Here is a 22,695-nt window from a genome sequence, read left to right on the forward strand (position 1 = left end):
CATAAAATAATAACGACGTGAATAGATGAATAAACAATTAAGTACATGAATAGACGAATACACATGCAAATGTGATAGGCTGTAAACAACAGTTAATAGTCTGCACGTTAGAAATGCCAGTGTTTATCCTGAACGTGCAATTGTTCAAAAATTCATGAACTATTAGAGAAACACCTGCCACAACAGCAAGAAAAAGTTGACAAGTGACATGCAAAAGGGAGTACAAGCTTCAGCTGAAGCACGTACGAGGAAAAAGAGAGAGAGAGCTGAAATTTACGGATCATTCCCATCTCTTTTTCGCTCATCGGCAGCCACTCTAGCGGGCAGACGCGCCAAATTTTGTAGAAATCTGAACAAGGAATTGTAAGAATATGGCATTTTATGAATGTAATATTTTATTATTATTATTTATTCTTGTTAGTATAGTTTTGCCTCTATAGTCAAGAGAGACGTTGAAATGCTTCCGTGTTCTCATATTTGCCTTTGCTAAACCATTAGATACTGAAAAAGAGTGTTTTTCTATGAGAGCGCAAAGTATGCAATTTCTTCATTTTTTTCTTTTCCACTAAAACTTGGAAAGGAGGGGATATGTGATACAGCAGCAAATGTATGATGCTCAGAAATGTTGTTATTATTATATATGTATATATATATATGTATATATATATATATACACATATATTATATACATATATCTATATATGCTAAACACCACAGTGAAAGGAAAATTAAAACTCGAAATCTTAATTTTCCTTTCCTTGTCGTGCTTAGCATAGTTTGTGTTTTCACGTGTGCTTTGTGAAACTTGTGCATGTATATATATATATATATATATATATATATATGTGTGTGTGTGTGTGTGTGTGTGTGTGTGTGTGTGTGTATGTATATATATCTATATACACACACATATATATATATATATATATATATATATATATATATATATATATATTCTTTTGAGGGGGAAGTAACAAAACACAATATCATAACCAACACCTTTATATATATATACAAGCCGCGGGCTTCGCCCTCACCGGCTTCGCCGGGGGCTTGGCTGCGCAAACAGCGGCCTACGGCCGCAGCTTTCTGCGCTCTAATCCCTCGTTTTCCCCTTCGGCCTCGGGGCGGAACCCCAACACGGGATCCCCAGCACGAAGAAGAACGCGAAGAAGAATGCGAAGAAGAACGCGAAGAAAAACGCGAAGAAGAACGCGAGGAAGAAGAAGAAGAAGAAGAAGAAGAAGAAGAAGAAGAAGAAGAAGAAGAAGAGGAACGCGAAGAAGAAGAAGAATACCACCTGACCCCGACTTACCCAAGCGCTTTTTCAAGAATATTTTTAGGACAAAGTGTCACCGTAATACCACCTGTCCCCGACTTCCACAGCGTTTTTTAGAAGAATATTTTTATTTAGACACACACACACACACACACACACACACACACACACATATATATATTATATATATATACATACATATATATTATATATATGTATATGTATATATATATACATAAAGAAATTCGGAAATGGGTTGTGCTGTGTCTTGCTGCATCACTTCTGACCCAGGGCGGTGGGCGGGATAGAGGGATCACCCGACAGACGTATTTACATTTTTTCTCTCTCTCGTGGTACTATTAAAAGCAGACATATGCGCAGGTTGTCTTGCTGGACACCCTGCACATAGTCCGAGTCATTTCTCTCTTACCGTCGCGGTAACATAAAAAACACCGTCGGTATTTGCCGCCCCCGCTCCCTTCTCTTCTGTCCGCGTCACTGCAGGGGGGGGGAGGTATTCCCCAGCAGTATTGAAGGAGAGGGCAGGGTAGATGGGCGGCCTGGCTGGCTGTAGGGCTCCAGAAGCCCGAAATACTAATTCAGTATATCCGTGGCCAGGTTCAGGCGGAAGTAGTACTGTTCCCCTGTGCGGCCCAGTGTTTTATATATGATGTGACAATTCACTGTTGACACGTACATAGAACAGCTTTTCGTACCACTTCCGCCATCGCCTGACAGAAAGGTACGACCTGGACAGCTGGTTGCCAAGATTGACACTCTTCATATACCGAGTGTAGTCGGCAACACATTGTGGTTTCTGGACCCATGCATTTCCATATTTACCATGCTGGACGTATAGGCTGTACTAAGCATAGTGACCACCCTCTTGTCTTTCCATGCCAAGCACAACATTCCAGTGGGTGAGCTCCTGTGGTCTATGTCCCCTTTCCTCTCCACCCTGAGGTCCGTAGCATGAACAGACTGTTGGTTCAGGCGGTTCCGAGAGCAGTCCTTCGGGGACGAATACCAATTGTCGACGTACACGACGTACCCACGATCGAAGAGATTACCGGCTTCCATCAGATCCACCACCGCCTCCTGTGAAAAGGGAAGTTCATCTTTGTTCTCGCCTGTTTACACCTTGAAGACGGCGGTGTGTCCACTGGCGGGCCCGGTACCCTCCGACAACTTGTAGACCTGTGGAACAATAATGATTAGTTTATTCAAACATTGCAGCCATAAGCTGAAATTTTACAGTTTATATTACTTATATGTGTGTACGTGTGTGTGTTTACTTAATTGTAGTTTACAGGAAAGGAGCAACGTTCGTTGGGTCCGAGCTCCTATTCTCTAATTTTCTAACATAGACTCGAATTCATGTACAGATCCAACTTATCTATATGTATGTTTGCATATATGTGTGTGTACTCATTCAGTTGGTTTTCTCTAATTTTTAGCGTGATTTTGGCCACAACTGATTGAAAACCTCAGTGAAATAATTTGGCGTTTGTATTCACATAACTTATAAAGTACACCAGTGCATTGGCTGAGTAAACATGTATTCTCAATCTCTTTAATATTCTCAGCCTCCAAATATATTGGCGCCATTGTTGATAGAAGGGAAGTCAACATAGGCTAGACTCACAGTGGTTCTTAACCTTTTTCAGTGCCCGTACCCCTTGATATTTCATAAAAAATTCTCGTACCCCCATCCAATACAAATACAATGCAAACATATGAAAAGGATTAGTGATACAAACCTTACTTTGCTTTCTCATTGTAAATATACAGTACCAATGCACTGGCTAACATGTCTCGTACCCCCAGGTTCAAAGTTTCGTACCCCTTGGGGGCACAGGTACCCCAAGTTGAGAGTAAGGCGTACCATAAAATTTTGAAACCACCTCGCTAAACAGTCACACACACACGTACGCACGCACACACACACACACACACACACACACACGCACACACACACACACAGACACACACACACACACACACATGTATGTATATATATATATATATATATATATATGTATATATATATATATATATATATAATATAAATTACATAATGCCTGAATATCCATAGACGTATACATATAACCATCTGAATAGAACTATGGAAATCCAGTCTTCTGCCCTGAAGAATTTATACGTCTCCCTGTGAAACGAAACTAAATGAGTGAAAATGTATTAATGCAGATTTTGTAGACAATTCCTTTCATGACTAAAATCAGTAGCCTATTCCGAATTTCTGTCAGAAGGTTTCAGAAAATAGGAATAGGATATTCTCACGTTAATTCCTAATGTATAGCAAGACTCCTCTGATCTGCACCTTCCTCCCATCTCTTCTTTGTCTTCCTCGCGACGTGGAGGTATTTCGTCAAACGTGTCCAACATTTTTACGACACCAAAATTTATCGACCAGAAAAGGTATTTTTGTGTCTTTTTGAAGTATTCAGTCCTCTTATCTCTATGATGATATGGCGCTACAATTTCTTGCCGACTTCGTTTACCTATGTAGTTCACAAAAAAGTAAAAAATTTCCAAGCACGCACACACACACACACACACACACACACACACACACGACTCAGTGGCGCGGTTGGTAGAGTCTCAGACTGTCAGCACGGGGGTGACGGCGGTACCTGGTTCGAATCCTGCCCAGGGCTGAAATTATTTCAGTATCGCTGCGCTTCGAGTCGTTACTCCAGCTCTCGTGGGCGGGGAGTTGGGTGTGTGTGTGCGTGTAAGGTCATAGTATTACCCATAGATCGGTCATACGAGCTCTGAGCTCTCTTCCGGGAGGGAAATAGCTGTCGATCACGAGTCCAACACGTGATCCAAAAAAGAACAAGGTGAATAAACACACACAAAACAGGAGAGAATTGTCTATAATCAACATTTCTTGCATCCCAGTGGTGCCATGTGCATATATACATATATATATATATATATATATATATATATATATATATATATATATATATATATATATATATACACACAGACATGACAAAATTGAATAGACACCATGAAAATGCATTTCTGCTCTTATTTAATGCTTAATGTCATTCAAATTCACCTATGTTATATTTACCTAGATTTATGTTTCAGATGACATACAAGGTTAATCAAGCATGCCACGAACCAAAGGAGCAGTAGACCCATCTGAATTTCAGCGAGGTCGTATTGTGGGTCAACATGAAGGTGGACTTAGTCAACGCAAAATATCTGAAAATCTGTCAATACCCCTTTCTACTGTTAATAGAGTGATCGTACAATTCACCAGAGGGGGCAAGAAGGGCACAAAACCTCATTCAGGTCGTCCCGGGCCCTCAGAAATAATTTTGCGTCTTGTCAAAAGAAATATCGAAGAGGATCTACGTTGCAAGGCCTCTGACATAGCAACACAAGCTGATGTCAGTCCCAGAACAGCTGTCAAGTATCTCCACAAGCTGGGTTACTATGGCAGAGTTGCAAGAAGGAAACCACTCCTTCTTCCAGCCAATATCAAGCTCAGAAACAATTGGGCTGTAGAGATGGTGGAGAGACCTGTGGCCTTTTGGAGCACTATAATTTTCTCTGATGAGTCACGATTCACATTATTTTCTAACAGTGGAAGAGTGTGGGTCTGGAGACTGTAGTCAAGAGTTTGACCTCAAAAGACAGCAGCCAACAGTGAAACATGGAGGCATTTTAATAATGGAGTGGGGTGCAATTTGGAGTGATGGTCGATCAGAGCTTGTGGAGTGTCAAGGGAACATCAATTCAGGCAAATATGTTTCTATATCAAAGGAAGGACTTATTTCAACAATCTCCAGTGGTAGAATGAGTAAAAATGTCTTCCTATTTATAGAAGATGGAGCCCCTTGTCACACTGCTTAAGCAACACAAAACTGGTTGAGCCAAAATGGGATCAGGAAACTTCCATGGCCAAGTCAATCCCGGGATATGAACCCTATTGAACACCTCTGGGGCATATTAGACCGACAAGTTCGCAAAAAGAACAGGAAGCCATCTTCAAAGCCCGAACTCTTATATTGCTACGGGAAACATGGCAAGAAATCCCTCAAAATTATATTCGTGAACTAATCACTAGCATGCCTAGCAGGGTCCTTGCATTGAAAAAAGCAAAGGGGGTCTCAACCAAGTATTAGTTATCCACATTGTGACCATTTATAAGCACGATCTCTCTTGGTGTCTATTCAATTCTGTTATGTCTGTTCATGCACACACACACACACACACACACACACACACACACACACATATATATATATATATATATATATATATATATATATATATATACATTTTTTCTCATCTCTATTAATTCAAAATGGATCCACGACGCTCCTTTAAAATGATCCTTCTTTACCTACGTCAGAGGTGCAATGAATTCATCATAAAACGCACCAGTCGTAGATTCCCTCCGACACCGCTGATGGTATTTTCCCTCTCTCTCTCTCTCTCTCTCTCTCTCTCTCTCTCTCTCTCTCTCTCTCTCTCTCTCTCTCTCTCTCTCTCGCGAGACTAGTTCATTAATCTCGGAGAAGGGGATAAACGCAAAATAAGTAAGTCCCACATGGATTTTACTTCTCTTTTGTGTCGTGTTTAAGAGATAAAGTAAACTGTTTATTATCGTGCTGTGGTAAGTCTTGAAGTATTTTTGTGCACCTGTCTTTTAACTGTGTCTGTGCGTGCCTTGGCTGGCTGCCTCCCCTATAAGGGGAAAGAAGCCTATTTGTATATAGACAGTCTTTCAACCCCTTCTAAACCTGGTAGCAGTTTTCCTTGTTTCTGGCTTCCCTCAGGCCATTATTTTTGTCGTTGTGGCACCTCTTCATTACTTTCTCTGCGTGAGCGAGCAATTTCATGACACCAACGAATTCGTATACCACTAATTAGCTGAAGCAAGTGGCCCCGTTTCCAAATTTGTCATGTTACCTGTTATGAGGATATGCAATTATAAAAGACAAATATGATTTCATCGTGGAGTTCTGGATAGTTGTATATAAAGACAAATAAGTCTGCCAATTTTTATCGATGTAACTTTATATTTCAGATCTATGGAACCCTGTCGACGTTCGGCTTAGCAGATTTTATGCAGCAGCATTAAAATATTTTTGTAGTATGTAGATTAAAATATCTACGATTGATATGAAATAAAAAATACATATTCTTATTATTTATTTGTCCTTTCTAGTTCTATAGGCCTATATAATGATTATTGAATATTTTTTTGAAGTGCCTGCTGTAGGGAAGTAATGCCCTACCACTTAGGCTAAAATGATCAGAGGAATCCAACCAATTGTCAAATCTGGTATACTTGGGCTGTAAGTAAAAAGAAATGCGGCTCTGATGATTTGAAAAATTCAGCTATTCACCAGTCCTATTGAGTGCACCAGGTTGGTCTGTCTATGGGAAGAGCTAACAAGGCCGCCAAAAATCGGGCAAAAATTGGAAAAAAATAAAAACTGCAGCTTTGCTGAACTTGTGTTATCTTTTAAGCCATGCCTAAGTCTCTGTATGTGGGAAGAACTAGCAAAACCTAGCTAAATCTCGGGCTGTAATGGAGGGGCACGACAAAACTTATGTGGCACTATTGATAAGTAGAATGGTACCTTTGGCAACCTATGCACCCAAAGTCATTTTAGGAGCCAGCATTACACTGAAATTTTGGCCGGAAGTGGGTGAAGGTACGTGACATATAAGTTGCTATTGATCAAAATCCGACCATTTGACAAATATTGCAATAAAGTGAAGAGGTATTTCCAACTTGTGAGAGCACCTGGAATCACTGGGAGGAGTTTAGCAATAGACCACCAAAACTTCGGCCAATAGTGAAAGGAGCTACCTAAATTACGGGTTGATAAGCAAAATCCAAAATTTGGAAAGACCAGCCTCGTGTTGGTGTTTAAATATAAACAGTAATGATTATAATTTATCTTATATTATTTGTTTTTGTTTTATCATTTGTCTGTCTGATTTTAATTTATTATTAGTTATATGTTAATTTATTATTTACTATTTACCTGTTTGTTTATCATTTTAACTATACCTATGCATTTATTTATGTATTTTATTTGTTATTTACATTATTATAGTTTTTATTTATTTTATTACTAATATGATTTTTTTTTTTTTTTTTTTTTTGGCATCCGACCTAGATATGGATCAAAAGGTCTCCTGTTGGCATGCTCCGCCTTTGTAATCCTTTGTAGTACCATCTATTGGGTGCACTCAGTGTATTATGGGAGGAGCTTAGGCCTGCCAAAACTTCGCCCAATAGTGAGAGGGGCTGCTCGACTTACGGGGTTCCGTTGATAAGCAAAATCCAATTTTTTGAAAGATCATCCATAGATTGGTGTTTAGATATAAACAATACTGCCATCTATTGAGTGCACCCAGTGCGTTGTGGTAGGAGCTTAGCAAAAACCCGCCAAAACTTCAGCCAATAGAGAGGAGCTACCCGACTTATGAGATTCTGTTTGTAACCAAATTACATTTTTTTTTTTTTTTTTTAAGATCATCCTCACGTTGTTGAAATATAAAATAATATTGAGTGCATCCAGTACTGTGGGAGGAGCTTGGCAAAAAGCCCGCCAAAACTTCGGCCAGTAGTGAGAGGAGCTACCCGATTTATGGGATTCTGTTAAGCAAAACCCAAATTTTGGAAAGATCCTCTCGTTGGTGTTTAGATATACTGCATCTATTGAGTGATCCCAGTGTATTGTGGGAGGAGCTTAGCAAAAGCCCGCCAAAACTTCGGCCAATAGATGAGCTACCAGATTACAAAGGATTACAAAGGCGGAGCATGCCGACAGGAGACCTTTTGATCCATATCTAGGTCGGATGCGAAAAAAAAATCATATTAATAATAAAACAATAAATAAAAACTATAATATTGTAAATAACAAATAAAATACATAAACAAATGCATAGGTATAGTTAAATAATAAACAAACAGGTAAATAGTAAATAATAATAAATTGACATATAACTAATAATAAATGAAAATCAGACAGACAAATGATAACAAGACAAAAGCAAATAATATAAGATAAATTATAATCATTACAGCATCTTACTTAGGTATTTATCTAACTGATTCTTAAAGCTTCGAACTGAACTACATTGCACTACCTGTGCAGGAAGTTTATTCCATTCATTTACTACACGGTTGGCAAAGTTGTTTCTACCTACTTCCAAATTGAATCTATTTCCGGATAGTTTGAGACCATTGTTTCTTGTCTGATTCTCATTCAATGTGAAAATTTTGTCACTTTTGATGTTGTCAATTCCCTTTAAAATCTTAAAGACCTGTATCAAGTCACCTCTGAGGTTCTGTTGATAAACAAAATCCAATTTTTGAAAGATCCTCTCGTTGGGTTCAAATATAACCATAACGCCATCTATTGAGTGCATCTAGTATTGTGGGAGGAGCTTAGCAAAAAAAACGCCAAAACTTCGGCCAATAGAGAGAGGAGCTACCCGACTTATGAGGTGCTGTTGATAAACAAAACCCAAATATTGGAAAGATCTCGTTGTTTAACATAGCCTTGTGTGGAGGAGCTTCAAAAGCCCGCCCAAACTTCGGCCAATAGAGAGAGGAGCGACCCGATTTATGGGGTTCTGTTGATATGCAAAATCCAAATCCTAAATTCCTCGCCTTGATATTGATGTAAAAATACTGCCATCTGTTGTTGAGTGACTCTGCACCCAGTGTGTGTTGTGGGAGGAGCTAAGTCTGCCAAAACGTCGGCCAATAGTGAGAGGAGCTGCCCAACTTATGGGGTTCTGTTGATAAACAAAATCATTTTTTTTTGTCGGTAGAAATGCATACTGCTTTATAAACCTGGATTTTGGTTGTTAATTTCAGGTGCTTGTTAAAAACTTTGGACCTTATGCCAAAAGAACGTGATGCTTTGTTGATTTTGTCGATGAAATTTTTGCCAATTTTGGTGGTAGAAGAAATAATGCTGCCAAAGTACTTAAAAAAGGACAGTCTTAATCACAGATCCATTTATTTTAATTTGTAATTGAATATTAGCTAATTGAAACCTATATTTGTTGTGTTCTAATGTTTATCATTTGCGCATGTGTGTGAATTTAAAAATATTTTTTGTATCTTACAGGAGTCGAACTCTATCAATTTTTTTCCAATGTCTACGTGGTGTGCTATTCTGGTATAAGCCAGATTATATATATATCTTTCTATTTTAGTTTCTAGTATGTAAACTAGCATCCAATATTAAGAAACGTGACAATGTCATAGAAGTTTACAAATATTTTTTTTTATAACTTTTCACCCATTACTCACTCTGCGAGTTACCTAAGCATAACAACCGAGCATAAGCTCAATACATCTAATACCCTCAGGCAGGTTCGAATTCCCAAGACGACCTTGACGCGAGGTATGAAGAAGACAGCTCGATGGTCACTAACAGCTTGTAGCACATTTCCAGTTTCCAAAGTCCGCTGGGGAAGGGACCCCTTGACGATAGAGGCCTGCCAGGGGTCGGGATACAAAAACAAGTTCCCCCCCCCACACCATCTTTATACAAAAGAGGTTAGTTAATCTAATGAGATAACCCAGGCTTAATTTCCTTCCACTAAGTCTCTCAAATTAGTGTAAACTAATTTCACGCCCAGTCAGTCTAGCGGAACTCGTTCAATGTTTTGTGGTGCAAATGTGCTTTGTGAAAAGAATACTTATATCTTTTTTTCTTCTGTTTATGACCCTGAGGGGTGACGACTTGGTTCCAGTCACGCGTCCGTCTGTGCACTGTTACCTCGAGGTTCCTCGAGCGGAAAACCGCGACCCCCACAGCATCCGGCAACGATCCTCTCGCTGAAGAAAAATGAAATATCGTCGAATGATGCGTGTGGGGGGGGGGGGCTGCTTGCGTGCTCCGTGCCGTCACTATCAGGTGGAGGGGGCGGGGGGATTAACTGAAAGAAACACCGGGTGGTGAGGAGTGTAATACGCCAGAAGGTGTTTAGTAGCTGCGGTAAGAAGTATCACCTTTGTCCTATAATGCGTTTTAGGAACTGTTACGAAGTAATAAATTACTGTTGGGAGGAATTGGAAGAGTGCGGGACTCGAATCCGCGACGAGGAGAACGCTGTTCCGATGACGCCACTAAGGCACAGATTTGAGAAATGGAAACTTGAAAGATGGAAATTTCCTACATTTTAAGACAAATGTCAACTCTTGGTTATTGTTGTAAATACAAACGTCTTACGAACCTTCGCTTACTGGTGATTTGACTGAGAATCGAGAGGATCAGTTAAGAAAAGACGAAGTATATTGAGATATATAGTTTATGAAATGAGAGGTGCTGGCTCCCGTACATCCACTGGAATTCGTGCGCCTCACCCCAAAGGGTGCCTTTCAGTTCCAGAATTACTGGTCTATAATAACCAGCGCTTCTATTCTCAGGGTTAGTAACACACCCAAGCGATGGTAAAGGAGAGATTTAAGGAGGGTAGCAGAGTTTACGTGATAAGCATTCTTCTTTTTCAGTGAAGACATGTCTCGTCTGCGGGAGTTTTGCATCTTCGAACGATATAAATTAAAGTCTTCTTCTTCTGTAATCATTATTATTAAGAAAACCACGGTAGGGGAGTGTGTATCGTTCCCGTCAACACTATCGTGGATTTCCCTTCCCCAAACCCAGTAAGCTTACGCTTGAACGTGCCAGTTACGCCAACGCGTGACGTAATATCAAGTTATTTTGTACAATGACGCCGCCCTTGCGCGTGTGTTGATCACCATCACAGAGCCCACGGGTGAGGTAACCAACTACCTCTACATGAGTGAGATGCTGCGTCACGCACTGCTCCTCCTGGCAGATGATAAATGGCAAGTGAAAGTTCTCTTCGAGATGGTCATCTGGGCTCGAGGCCCAATTCACACAAGCTGTTTGAACGGTGGCAGTTCAACTACAATAAGTCACTGGAGACGTTCACACACAGCCGCGCATTTTTTCTCCTTGACTATACGGTACCGCCGCGGTTCAAACAGTGCCTTAGAGTCAGTCCCCCATCGAGATCGAGATGAATTGGGTTAGGTGACATTGAGGAAAGTGAATGTGGTCTAGCATTCTCGTTGCCAACAGTTCTTCTTCTTCTTGTTGCACAGCCGCGGTAAACATTACCTTGTAGATAATGTGTGGACGAGGGGGGATTCGACCCCCCCCCCCTCCAATGGTCCTGGACGGCTGTTTCTCTCCCGGATGAGAGATCGTAGTTTGTATATAGGCTGATCTACGGGCAATGATGAAACTGCGAGCACACACACACACAACCTACCTTGTCCAAGGGGGACAGTAACAGCCTGCAGTGTTAATGAAGCTTTCGAGCCCAGAGCGGCGATCGATATCGGGTCTGGTATCCTATTCAGGATATACTAAAGAACCTTGAGCAGAGCTGCACGCGAGATATATGTACCACAGTGAAAAAAATAAACAGTCTCCAGACTCCTCTCAGGAAAGAATATAGGATATTTGAAAACTCAAAGAAGTCAGAGTTCTTCTGATGACATTGATACACCTTCTCTCTGGTATTATGATGAAATGATGTTTGTTTTGGACCATCCTTGCCATGAGAGAACTCTTCCAATCTGGACATAATTGTGTCCTTATACCTAATGAAAGGAGTGTCATACCCCTACAGATTTAAATATGCTGCCTCGTCCATTCTAATATAATTACGTCAATCATCCGACTTTAATTCTAAACTGACAATCAAGTTGGTATGTGAATATTGGTCCCTTCAACAGTCAATCCTTTGTCCTCTTTGACCTTTTTTTCTTCCTTAATGACACCACTACACCAAATCTTTGCTTTACAACTGCACAAGTAACACCAAGGTTGGATGTATGTTTGCTTTGACCATCTGACACCTCTTCAAACCATTTGGACAACCAGGTTTGACAGTAAATGGCCCTTGAAACTCGAGGGGAAACTGTTGTATTTTTTAAGTCCCTGTCATTGGTTACACTGCACTGCATGAATATTCAACTTAGTAACCATGTGGTAAGCACTGAAACTATTGTATGTTTTATGAGAAGGTTAGATAACTATGGATGGAGATGACAGGTGGTAATGGACTTGCAACTACCTAGTATAGGCATTATGGTCTCTTGCAGTTCCCGCCATTCTTATGATCTTATGCATGATATGAGCACCCTGAACTGGTTGGTTGTCTTGTAAGCTTTGGCTTGCCTTTCATCCAGATAAGCAAATTTTGGTTGGTTTATGTTGACTGAAGTAATGTGTGCAAACAGAGAAGAAAGGTTGTTTTGCCAATTAATGGAGAAAATCTGATTTTGGCCGATGTAATGCTTGATCCTTTCCTCTTTTGGAGGGAGACAGCTAGCATATAGGGCAGAAAAACACAAGGGCGAAAATTTAACAGAATTTTTTTTAACAAATACACTTTTAAATGCTACCGACTACAAGACTGTACTGTCTGGTAAGCAAAGTATGAATATAAGTCTGACACTGTTAATGCATTTTGGAGGCCTAACAGCTGCAAATCACTTGAACCTCACATCGAAATGATGTAAGAGTTTACAAAATAAACTGATTCAGTTTATTAATCAGCCATCAATTTATGACTTTAGCACACGCGTATATCATGATCACTCAACATTTGAGTTTTACTTTTCAAAGATTCAACTACATACCTTGAACAAAAATATATCTATATACATTTGTAGTCCAAGAGTGAGCATATCCCGACTGTGATCTGGAAGTTCCCTTGCCATGTGCTGCACACCTTCTATGGTCCTGAGAGGCAGATCCAGGAATGGGGGTGAGGGGGTAGAAAAAACAAACAAAAAAACTGTCCCCCTTTAATATCTCCAGTAGAGGTCCTTGATTAATTTTTCTATCATTCTCTATTTTACTATATAGATATGAGCATAATTTCCCACTGCCACCCACCAATAGAGAAGTACCATATTTTCCAAATATTCCCTGCTCTGGAGGAAGACACACAACACCCCACCCCCACACAAGATTTCACCATCCCGGGATACAAAATAACACAAGAACTCTCCCTTTAGGATATACTGGATCTGCCAAAGTCTTCTCAACACTGCAACGTCATACTAAACTACTAATCATGCCTCATCTCAAATAAGAAATAAACCATAAAACCTTTTCTGAGTTACCTTAAAGATGGATCACCTTCCAAAGAAACATTCCAATGCTTTTTACAATATAAAAATGACAACCTACACTGTACAACATTCAACAGTATCTACAAATGGGTAGTGATGGATGTAGGTATAAACAGCTTTTTGGAAATATAAAATATGACTATAGTTTCAAAACTGCAAAATATAAAAATCTTGTTTCTGCTAACATGCCCATGTGAATGTCATCTTTCTTTTCGCCTTGTGCTTCAAACGAAGGCTCTCCAGCCTTCACCGTTCAATTTCACTGAATTATGAGGTAGTGGTGAATCTGTCAAAGACTAGCATCCTCATATAGAAATGCAACTCTATGCAGAGTATCTTAGCAATCAAAAATTACTTTTCAAGTTTGATAAATTGATGTCAAGGTTTTTTTCCTACATACAAATCTTTATAACTAAAAATAATCTAGTCCGTTTGATTTTAGTTTAGGTCAGCCAAGCATTCCTCTGACCTTCCAAATATGAAAAAGTGAGAATGCAGTGCATAAAATATAAGTTGGAAAGCTGCAGCAAGTATAACTTAATATTAGAAAATAAGTGCAATTCATTCCAATTTCTCATAATTGTGGTAAAATGTCAGCTCAATGTGGGCCACAAAGAATTATATATTAAATTTATTAAAAATGTATTTAAAAACTACTAAAATGGATAATACAGACACAAAGTGATTTTAATAGAATATATAAACAGAACAAACTTATATAGTGTATATTGTGGTTAAGTGGGATTTATTTTTGTAAAATTTGGTTATATACTTCAAATTGGCCACATCCCTTGTATGGGGAAAAGGTCTTTGGTGTTTGTATGTGGTAATGAAGAGCTGAAGCAATCCTGGTTGGAGCAGGAAAAAAATAATAACCACAGAAGCAAAAGCAGAAATGGTGATGAGCATGATAAATATTCATTGCTATAAGGTCTAGGGGAAGCATACTGAAACTTCAACAGTGTGTGTACTTGATATAAGATGGAAAGATGGTACTGAACCAGATATAGAAAAATAACATGAAGAGTATGGAAGACAAAAAAGAAAAAAAAATTAATTCTCATGATAGGCATGTATATGAAGAGAATGAAGGTCTGGTTCATGAATCACATGAAAGATCCAAAGGCTACAGATGTAATGAGAAAACAAGATATAATGAGAAGACAAACAAGATACGATTGTATCTAAATTAATGTTTACAGAATACAGAGAAGGCATACTGGTACAGGAATGAGAAGAAGAGCATTGATACTTCCATGACAAGGGCTGAACAGAAGAAGAGATGGATAGAGTATAGGATGCTTAAAATCAAAAGTTGAGTGAAGAATTTGTGTAGAGGGAAGAAAATCTAAAAGACAAGGAAAACATACAGACCTTCATTTTGTTAACACTTAAATAAGTGGCAAAGAAAGTGGTCCCATCTGTTCACATGTATTTATACTTCTGAAGATATGAAATACACCCAGGAGGGGTGCACAGCTACCCACCATCAGGTGAGGAGAGATGCCTTGGTGTTCTGGAAATTATTAACTAGGTCCTGTCAAGGTGGCACCAGCATGAGCAAGGAATGGAAGAGGGAAAAAAAAAATACATCTTTTATACATACCCTCTCCTTTTAAGAATTCTCCTGTTGCCTCTTCTATATTTTTCAAGTTTTCCTTTCCAAATGTATTTTCTCTATTATTACCTTCATTGTATATCTGTATGTCTACTACTTCTACTGTCAACCCTCTTTCCAAATACTCACTTTCACTTCAACATTCTTCAGTTTTTCCATGTTCTCCAACACAATAATTTGTCCACTTCCGTGCTTGTATTTAATTAATTGTAATATGGGAAAAGAACTACACTTATGGGGCACTGTCTTTTTCTTCAACTATCATACCCAATTTAATATTTGCTCATACCATGGTCCTGATATATCTTTTTTCCCTCTATGCTCACTTTCCCATTTGTCATCTTCTCTATTTTCCTAACAACAAATGTTCCTATGATCATTCATATCCACTGCATTTACCTTATTCCCACTGGCTAATTATACAACCTACAATTCATTTCCATACGTCAGCATGAATTCTACTGTACCTTCAATCAAACCAACCTATTTTCAACTAACTTCTAATTGGGTACAAGGTTCATATACTTGGAAATGGATAAGACAAAGGGTAGAGGAAAGGAAAAGGCAAAAGCATAGAATACTAGATGGAAGAATAACAGCTGGAACAGTCAAAGTCCAAGATATTAAAAAAATATATATGCACGGAACAAGTATGGCTGTAAATGCAGTGAAATACATGCTGTTGTGTGGATGTTAATTGCCAGCGGGAACAAGATTTAAGTAATGCAAGTAAAATGTCTGAGAAGTGTTTTTTGAGGCATTTCAAAACTGGACAAGCCAAACAGGGCCAAATATAAGTTGATTCTTTTTTTCAGTTTCTTATTCTCTACAAAAAGTGACAAATAACTTTGAAAATTTCTAGACTTCTCACTTGATACTTGACTATTTCAATACTTTAATTATTTCCTTTGAAAAGAAGGGGGCTCTATACATTCTTTACACCTTATGAGCTTTACTAAATCTGCTAGAGTCCCATTAGGTAGCCTCCTTTTAAAGAAAAAAAATATATATAAAAAAATTGTGCTCAGTTCTCTACCCTATTCACATCTTATGAACAAATTACACAAAATCCATACACCATAGTTACCTTTTACATAAATACAAAGCCTCATTCAAGAACAAAGTCTTACATGCATTCTGACCTTGGGAACGTGTTGCTAAGCAAGAACCTACAGAAAAGTACGACAATTTATACTGCACAAAAATCAAATAACATTCTTTAAGCAATTTTTTTTTTTAAATTGCTATAGCAATGAGATGCCCTTCAGTATATTCTGTGCCTTTAATGACACTGACTTAATACATAGGATAATCCCTTCCTTCTGTGATCATGCCCTCTCAGCTGATTAACAAATCTGGCACTGGACTTAACAGATTTTAAAGTACATCACTGTACTGATGGAATTGACAGTCTTGACTCCTTCACTATGGCAATGCCTGGGGATGTAGTCTGGCACTGAGTATAAGGGAATCTCTTGAGGTCATCTCTGTGCCAAAGGTGTACCCATTTGTTATGGAAGGGATTACTTTAACAGCGTGGTTGCAGTCACAACAATTATTAATGTACCACATGGTATCCAGAGGTAATGTTAATTGAGACATGTACCCTTTTGCAACAGAGGGTTGGGGGCGCATGAAGAAGAATTCATTAGCCTGGCAGTAGGCAAAATAAATGGAAAAGTGCCACCACCCAGTAATGAAAAGGTTCAGGGACCTTACTTCTTAAACGAAACTTTTGATTGGGTGACTCAATTCCTCCTGTAACTTGTTATATGACACCATAGGACCAGAAAGTGTGCTTCACAGGCACAAATAATTAATTTGTGCTTCCCAAATATACCAATTTTGTACTGAACACCACTGTGTTTATGTTCTGAATACAAGGGTTTGGAAACTGGTTTGTTAGGTAGTTAGAGTTTGGTTACAATGGCTTTGGGATATAATTTTCACAATGTAACAAAGGAGTGAAAAATTTGTCTTAAAGACATCAAATAGTGTAACTGTACTTGAGTATCAAACTTGGGGAAAAAATATATAATCTAAATAAAAGTTTGCTTCATCCATCGTCCTTCCTGAAAAAACAAAAAAAAACAATGAAATCAATAACTCGTATCTGTAATGACCTTCAAAAAGTAGCTTAGCTATACAAACTTCAAAATCTGAAGAAGAAGTCTTTATTTCAGGATTTTGTAACACAAATGGGTCTTACATCAAAATGCTCTGGTTCCACACATATTTCTGATTTGTTCATACGTGATCCAGAATGTCAGTGACCATGGGCCCATCCGAAGCCAGCAAGGCAAGAAACCTTTGTACAGTGCCATGAAACCTTCATTCTGAATAGTCTTCAGTAAGCAGTCCAGGGAGTTGCGGTACAACAGACCTCTGAAAGACAACATTTTGCTGAAATCTTGCTTTAAATTCATAATCATGATTAACATAACATTAAGTTTCACTTATAGTTCTTGTTTGTTTGAAGAATTTTGTGGTAAAACAATGTCCTACAATACATACTGTGTGATCCCTTTAACTACATGTACTGTTGGACCTTGATGCACAAGTTACTAAAGATCCATCACAAAAAGAAGCAAGCTCCTTTAAAATTATGACCTTGTTATCAATAAGATATTTTTCTGCATAAGGGGATGGAGAGGGGGGTGGGTGTTTTGCCAACTAAAGGAACCAGCCTTGCTGTGGATGTGCCATGTCTTGCTGCATTGCTTCTGACCAAGGGCAATGGCCAAGGCTGAAGGGATGAGCCATCATTCAGGAGGAACCAAGAAAAGAGAGGGAGGGGTGGTGAATGGGTGTGGAATGGGTGGGGATGAAGGTGTGGATGAAATGGGTGAGAGTGGATTTATACCTTTTGACCTTGACTATGTGCCTTGTATGGGGGAAAATTCTCTTGGTATATGTATGTATTCTCAATAGTCTATATCTATATACCAGGGGCCTCTTCCCTCTTATCAGTGAGATAGCCAGCCAAGGCACACCCACTTCCACACATCCCATCCACTATCCATTGTTTCCATCTCATCTTAGCTCCTTGTGGAGGACATAAGGTCATGAAGGTGTATGATCACCTGTATTCTCTCAGTCACATGATAGACCCAGTGACACACCTATACATCATGGATGCTGAGGCAAGACTGGCATCAAACATGAGTGAGTTGTGCATGTGGAATGACTCTCCTTCCCCACTAAAGACAAGCTGCCAAATTTTATATTAAGCTTGCATTTTCATGATTTTTTTTCAATAACTATAATTGAAACAATATATACTGTGTACTGGAGCCTAATTGTAATATCTTGCTGTCTACCTATACATCGGCTTCTTCTCCCATGTCAGGAAGGTAGCCAAGTTAAAGGACACACCCACTCCCACCTATTCTGTAATGTATTGTATACATACTAAACAAGTATATATATATATACAAGAAAGCAGGCAGTAAACTTGTACCAGGCTTGTGGATTCCTGGTACTAATGATGACTTTTAAATTCCTTTTATTTATCTCACTTTCAGACACAGGTGTAATGTACTTACTGGAGACCAAGGCTTTCTAAAGAAAACTTACCATTTTTGCAACAAGACAATGAAGTTGCAATGTTCTGTTCCAATCTGTCAAGAATACCATCCATAATCAAAGAACCACAAGGGAAGTGGTGATTCCATATGATGGACATCAAAAAGAAACAAATAACTCCCTGAAGGGGATACAGGGATTGTGTGTGTGTGTATGGTGGGGGGGGGGGGGGGGGTAAAAAGAGGAGGGATTATGGAGGGGGGTGGTTAGAGAGAAAGAGGAGGACTTGTTTGGGGAAAGAGGGAGTTCTCTCTTTAACCCCCCACAACTCCCTCTCTTCCCCCTGACGTAAAGGGAGGGGGTAAAGGGAGGGGGTAAATGTAAAGTGTAAAAATGAGTATCAATGATCGCTCATCATATTCTTCCATAATAAACCCATGTACAAATAAACCCCCTCATAAAAGGGAAAGGGCCTTTTGGTAAATGTATGTAAATATATCTATATATCTTCCTATATACCAAAAGGCTTCTTCTCTTTTATAGGGACAGCAGCCAGCCATTGAAAATTGAATTTTAAATTTTCAATGTATGAAAATAAATTTGAAAATCAAAATTTTCTACTATTTCCTCACAGTATTTACAAATGTACACTTACATAGTTTACAGGATCCATGCTATATTCATAACAAAACTGATGTACAGCTACACAGAAAACTATCGTTAGTAGGGGTGTCGAAACATTCGCTAATGATACCGAACCCTTATGATACCGAAGGGTTGGTATTTCTGGGGTTCGAATTGTTCGAATTCCTTCTGAATGAATATGAATCGAATAATAGTTCCGGAGTTCATATGGATTCACTATGACATGATAATCTTATTTCCGATGGAGACTTCAACTTGTCTCAAATAGTTTCGTTGTTTTGTGTCAAAATGATTAGCGTGATTTACTAACGATAGTTTTCTGTGCAGCTGTACATACATACATATACCAAGGGCTTTTCCCCCTTACACTAAGGTACCCAAAGTCTAAAGCTTAAATCCACTCCCACCCACTGCATCCTCGCATATTCCACTCCTATTCACCCCCTCCCCCCTCCCTCTTTTCTTGGCTCCTCCTAGATGACAGGTCATCCCTGCCTCTTGCCCACTCCCTTGGGTCAGAAGCAATATAGCAAGACACAGCACATCCATAGCAAGGCTGCTTCATTTAATCAGTGAACCCCCTCTCCCTTCCCTCATGCACAAAAAAAAGAAGACAGGGAAATCCCTTTAGGCTGCATTAAAATATCATTCACACATACTCCCTCCCCCCATCTCTCACCCACTCCCTTCCGTGCATCACAGCATCATCCATACACAACAATTCTCCATTCACCCCTATCTTCTATTTTCTCCCTTCCTTCCTCAACAGCCATCCCCCTCTTTCCCAATGGCCCTTTTACCCCATCCATCCATCTCATCCTCAGTCATTCCCTCATGTTCACTCCTTCCCCTTCTGCCTTCCATATCTATTTTAATAATCTTTCTTCACTCATTCTTTCCATATGTCCAAACTACCCCAATACTCTTTCATCAACCTTATCTCCCAACTCCCTTTCCATCCCTGCTTTCCTACTCACCTCATTTCTCACTCTATCCAGCCGAGTAACCCCTATCATACTTCTCAGGCATTTCATTTCAAACACATTTAAACTCTTCCTCTCTTATGTTCCATGTTTCTGCCCCATACATTGCTGTTGGCACAATCACCCTTTCATAAAATTTCTGCTTAGCATACATTTCCTAATGTCTTATTTCTCATTACACTTTTTAATCTCCAAGGCATTTACTTGCTTCTCTCAATCCATATTCTATCTCCACCTCCACTCCTCTCTTTCCTGCCACATTTGCTGCCAAATATCTAAAGCTATCCACTTCCTCCCGTCTCTCTCCCTTAATATTCGCTTCCAATTTGGTGCCATCGTCTCCTCTTGTACATCTCATTACCTTACTTTTACCCAAATTTATCTTCAATTTCCTTCTTTTGCACACCTTCCCAAACTGTCATCAACTTCTTTAATCCTTCCTCTGATCCTGCTACAAGTGCAGTGTTGTCAGCAAACAACAACTGACATATCTCCCATTTTTTTCAATTTTCTTTAACCATCTCAAATCCCTAGCCCATTACCCTTGCATTTACCTCTCACATCACCCATATCCAAGTATAAATTGAACATGCCACATCCCTGGCAAAGTCCCACCTTTACCTCAAACCATTCACTCTTTCCATTTCTAATTCTAACACAGGCTCTACTACTCTCATAAAAACTCTTGACTACTCTTAACAACTTTCCTCCTATCCCATATATCTGCAATAGTTCCAACAGTGCCTTCTTGTCTACCCTGTTATAAGCCTTTTCCAAATCCTTATTGGCCCAAAAAACATCCTTACCTTTTTCTAAACCCTTCTCACATATCTGCCTTAGCACAAAAATCTGATCCATGCAACCCCTACCTGTCCTAAACCCACACTGTTCCTCACCAATTACTCCGTGTTCCACTCCTAATCCTCTCAATCAAAACCATCCCATAAGCCTTCCCAACTACACTTAAACTGATCCCTCTGAAACCACTACACTCATACTTGTCTCAATTTCCCTTGTAAAGCAAAACTATATAGGCATGCCTAGTCCTCCAGCACTCTACCCTCTTTTAGACAAACATTAAACAACCTCACTAGCCGGTCCACCTTCACTGTACCCCCCTTTTTTAGACACTCCACATGACACCCATCTAACCCTGCTCTCATCATTTTGTTAACTGCTTTCCCCTTTCTTATTTCTCCTCCATTTTCCTGATTCATCACTGTCATTTTCTTAGTGCTTCCCACTTCAACTACCTTTCCCTCCTATCTTCCTTCACATTTAGCAACTCCCTAAAATACTCTCCCCATCTTCCTTTTACTGCCATCTCTTCCATTATCATCTCTCCATCTACACCTTTTACCTTTTCTTCTCTACTTGATCTGCCTCCCCTTCCTCTCTTAATACTGATGTAATCTTAATATTGACTGTTAGGTTTAAACCAAGTCTCCTAGAAAGACAACTAGGGTTGACAGTGGATGCACAGGATAGGCTGTAGATGTCATTAACATACATATACCAAAGGCTTTTTCCCCTTTACACGGGGGGTAGCCAAAAAGAAAAAGGCATAGAAATCACTCCCACCCATTTCATTTCCCATATATTCCACTCCCCTCCACCCTCCTCCCTCCCACCTATCTTGGCACCTCCTGGATGACGGGTCATCCCTGCATCCTGTCCACTGCCCTATTTTCAATAAATACTGACAACATTAAGAACCCAACCAATATATCCAACTGCACAGGAGGGACTGAAATATCAAGCTGTAATGCTCCATGGCAGTTTTCAGTTTATCCACTAATGATGTAATTAATATGCAATTTTTTCCACCAGGAAATGACGAGTGAGTGGCAGAAGTATTGGAATCAGTGATTTTTCCACACCGCTATTTTTCTTTTCTGGTAATGTTGTATTTTAGAGGTAATTTTAAGGTAAAGGTCACAATTGTTCATGTGGATTTTTGTGATATCTCTTGGTACACATCCTTAGTTGGAGGATACTCATCTTAGCATTTGACTTGCAACACTGAATGTTGTAGAGAGCACCAAGAGAATGCCACAGAGTTGTGGAACTACATTGTTAAGGAATAATATGTATTGTGCCTTAAAATAACTCATAATGCATACCCTCCCCTATATAAAACAAACATATATCACTTCTTAGCCTGGCTAACTTAGTTTAATTCATAATATACATCCCTTCTCTATACTAAGCATGAATGTATCAAATAGTATACATATTATTCCCCAACAAGGCACAATCTCTATTTATATACCAAGGGATACCTCCCTTACAAGAGGGAAGAGGCCGTTGGTATATAGAGATTATGCCTTGTTAGGGAATAATTTTATGTATACCATTTGATACATTAATGTTTTTTATATAGGGAGGTGTGTATACTGAAGGTGTGCAAAAGAGGGAAGTTGAAGATAAATGCGGGTAAAAG

The 22,695-nt window shown here is 39.2% G+C and overlaps 1 protein-coding gene across 12 annotated transcripts in view; it reads right to left on the reverse strand.

Annotated features, from left to right (window-relative positions):
* Window positions 1–12,699: 12,699 nt before the first annotated feature.
* The window catches only part of Ucp4A (Uncoupling protein 4A), a 64,001-nt gene continuing 54,005 nt past the window's right edge, over window positions 12,700–22,695 (reverse strand). For all 12 annotated transcript variants that reach the window (XM_076184863.1, XM_076184856.1, XM_076184853.1 and 9 more), the window contains 2 exons: window positions 17,309–17,484; window positions 12,700–17,171 (listed from right to left, as the gene is read on the reverse strand). In XM_076184863.1, the coding sequence (XP_076040978.1) occupies window positions 17,310–17,484 (175 nt within the window). In that variant the 3' untranslated portion in view covers window positions 12,700–17,171; window position 17,309. The remainder of the gene's footprint in view (window positions 17,172–17,308; window positions 17,485–22,695) is intronic.

This window comes from Oratosquilla oratoria, chromosome 5 (assembly GCF_046742065.1).
Source record: "Oratosquilla oratoria isolate Oo_2021 chromosome 5, ASM4674206v1, whole genome shotgun sequence".
Lineage (NCBI taxonomy): Eukaryota > Metazoa > Arthropoda > Malacostraca > Stomatopoda > Squillidae > Oratosquilla > Oratosquilla oratoria.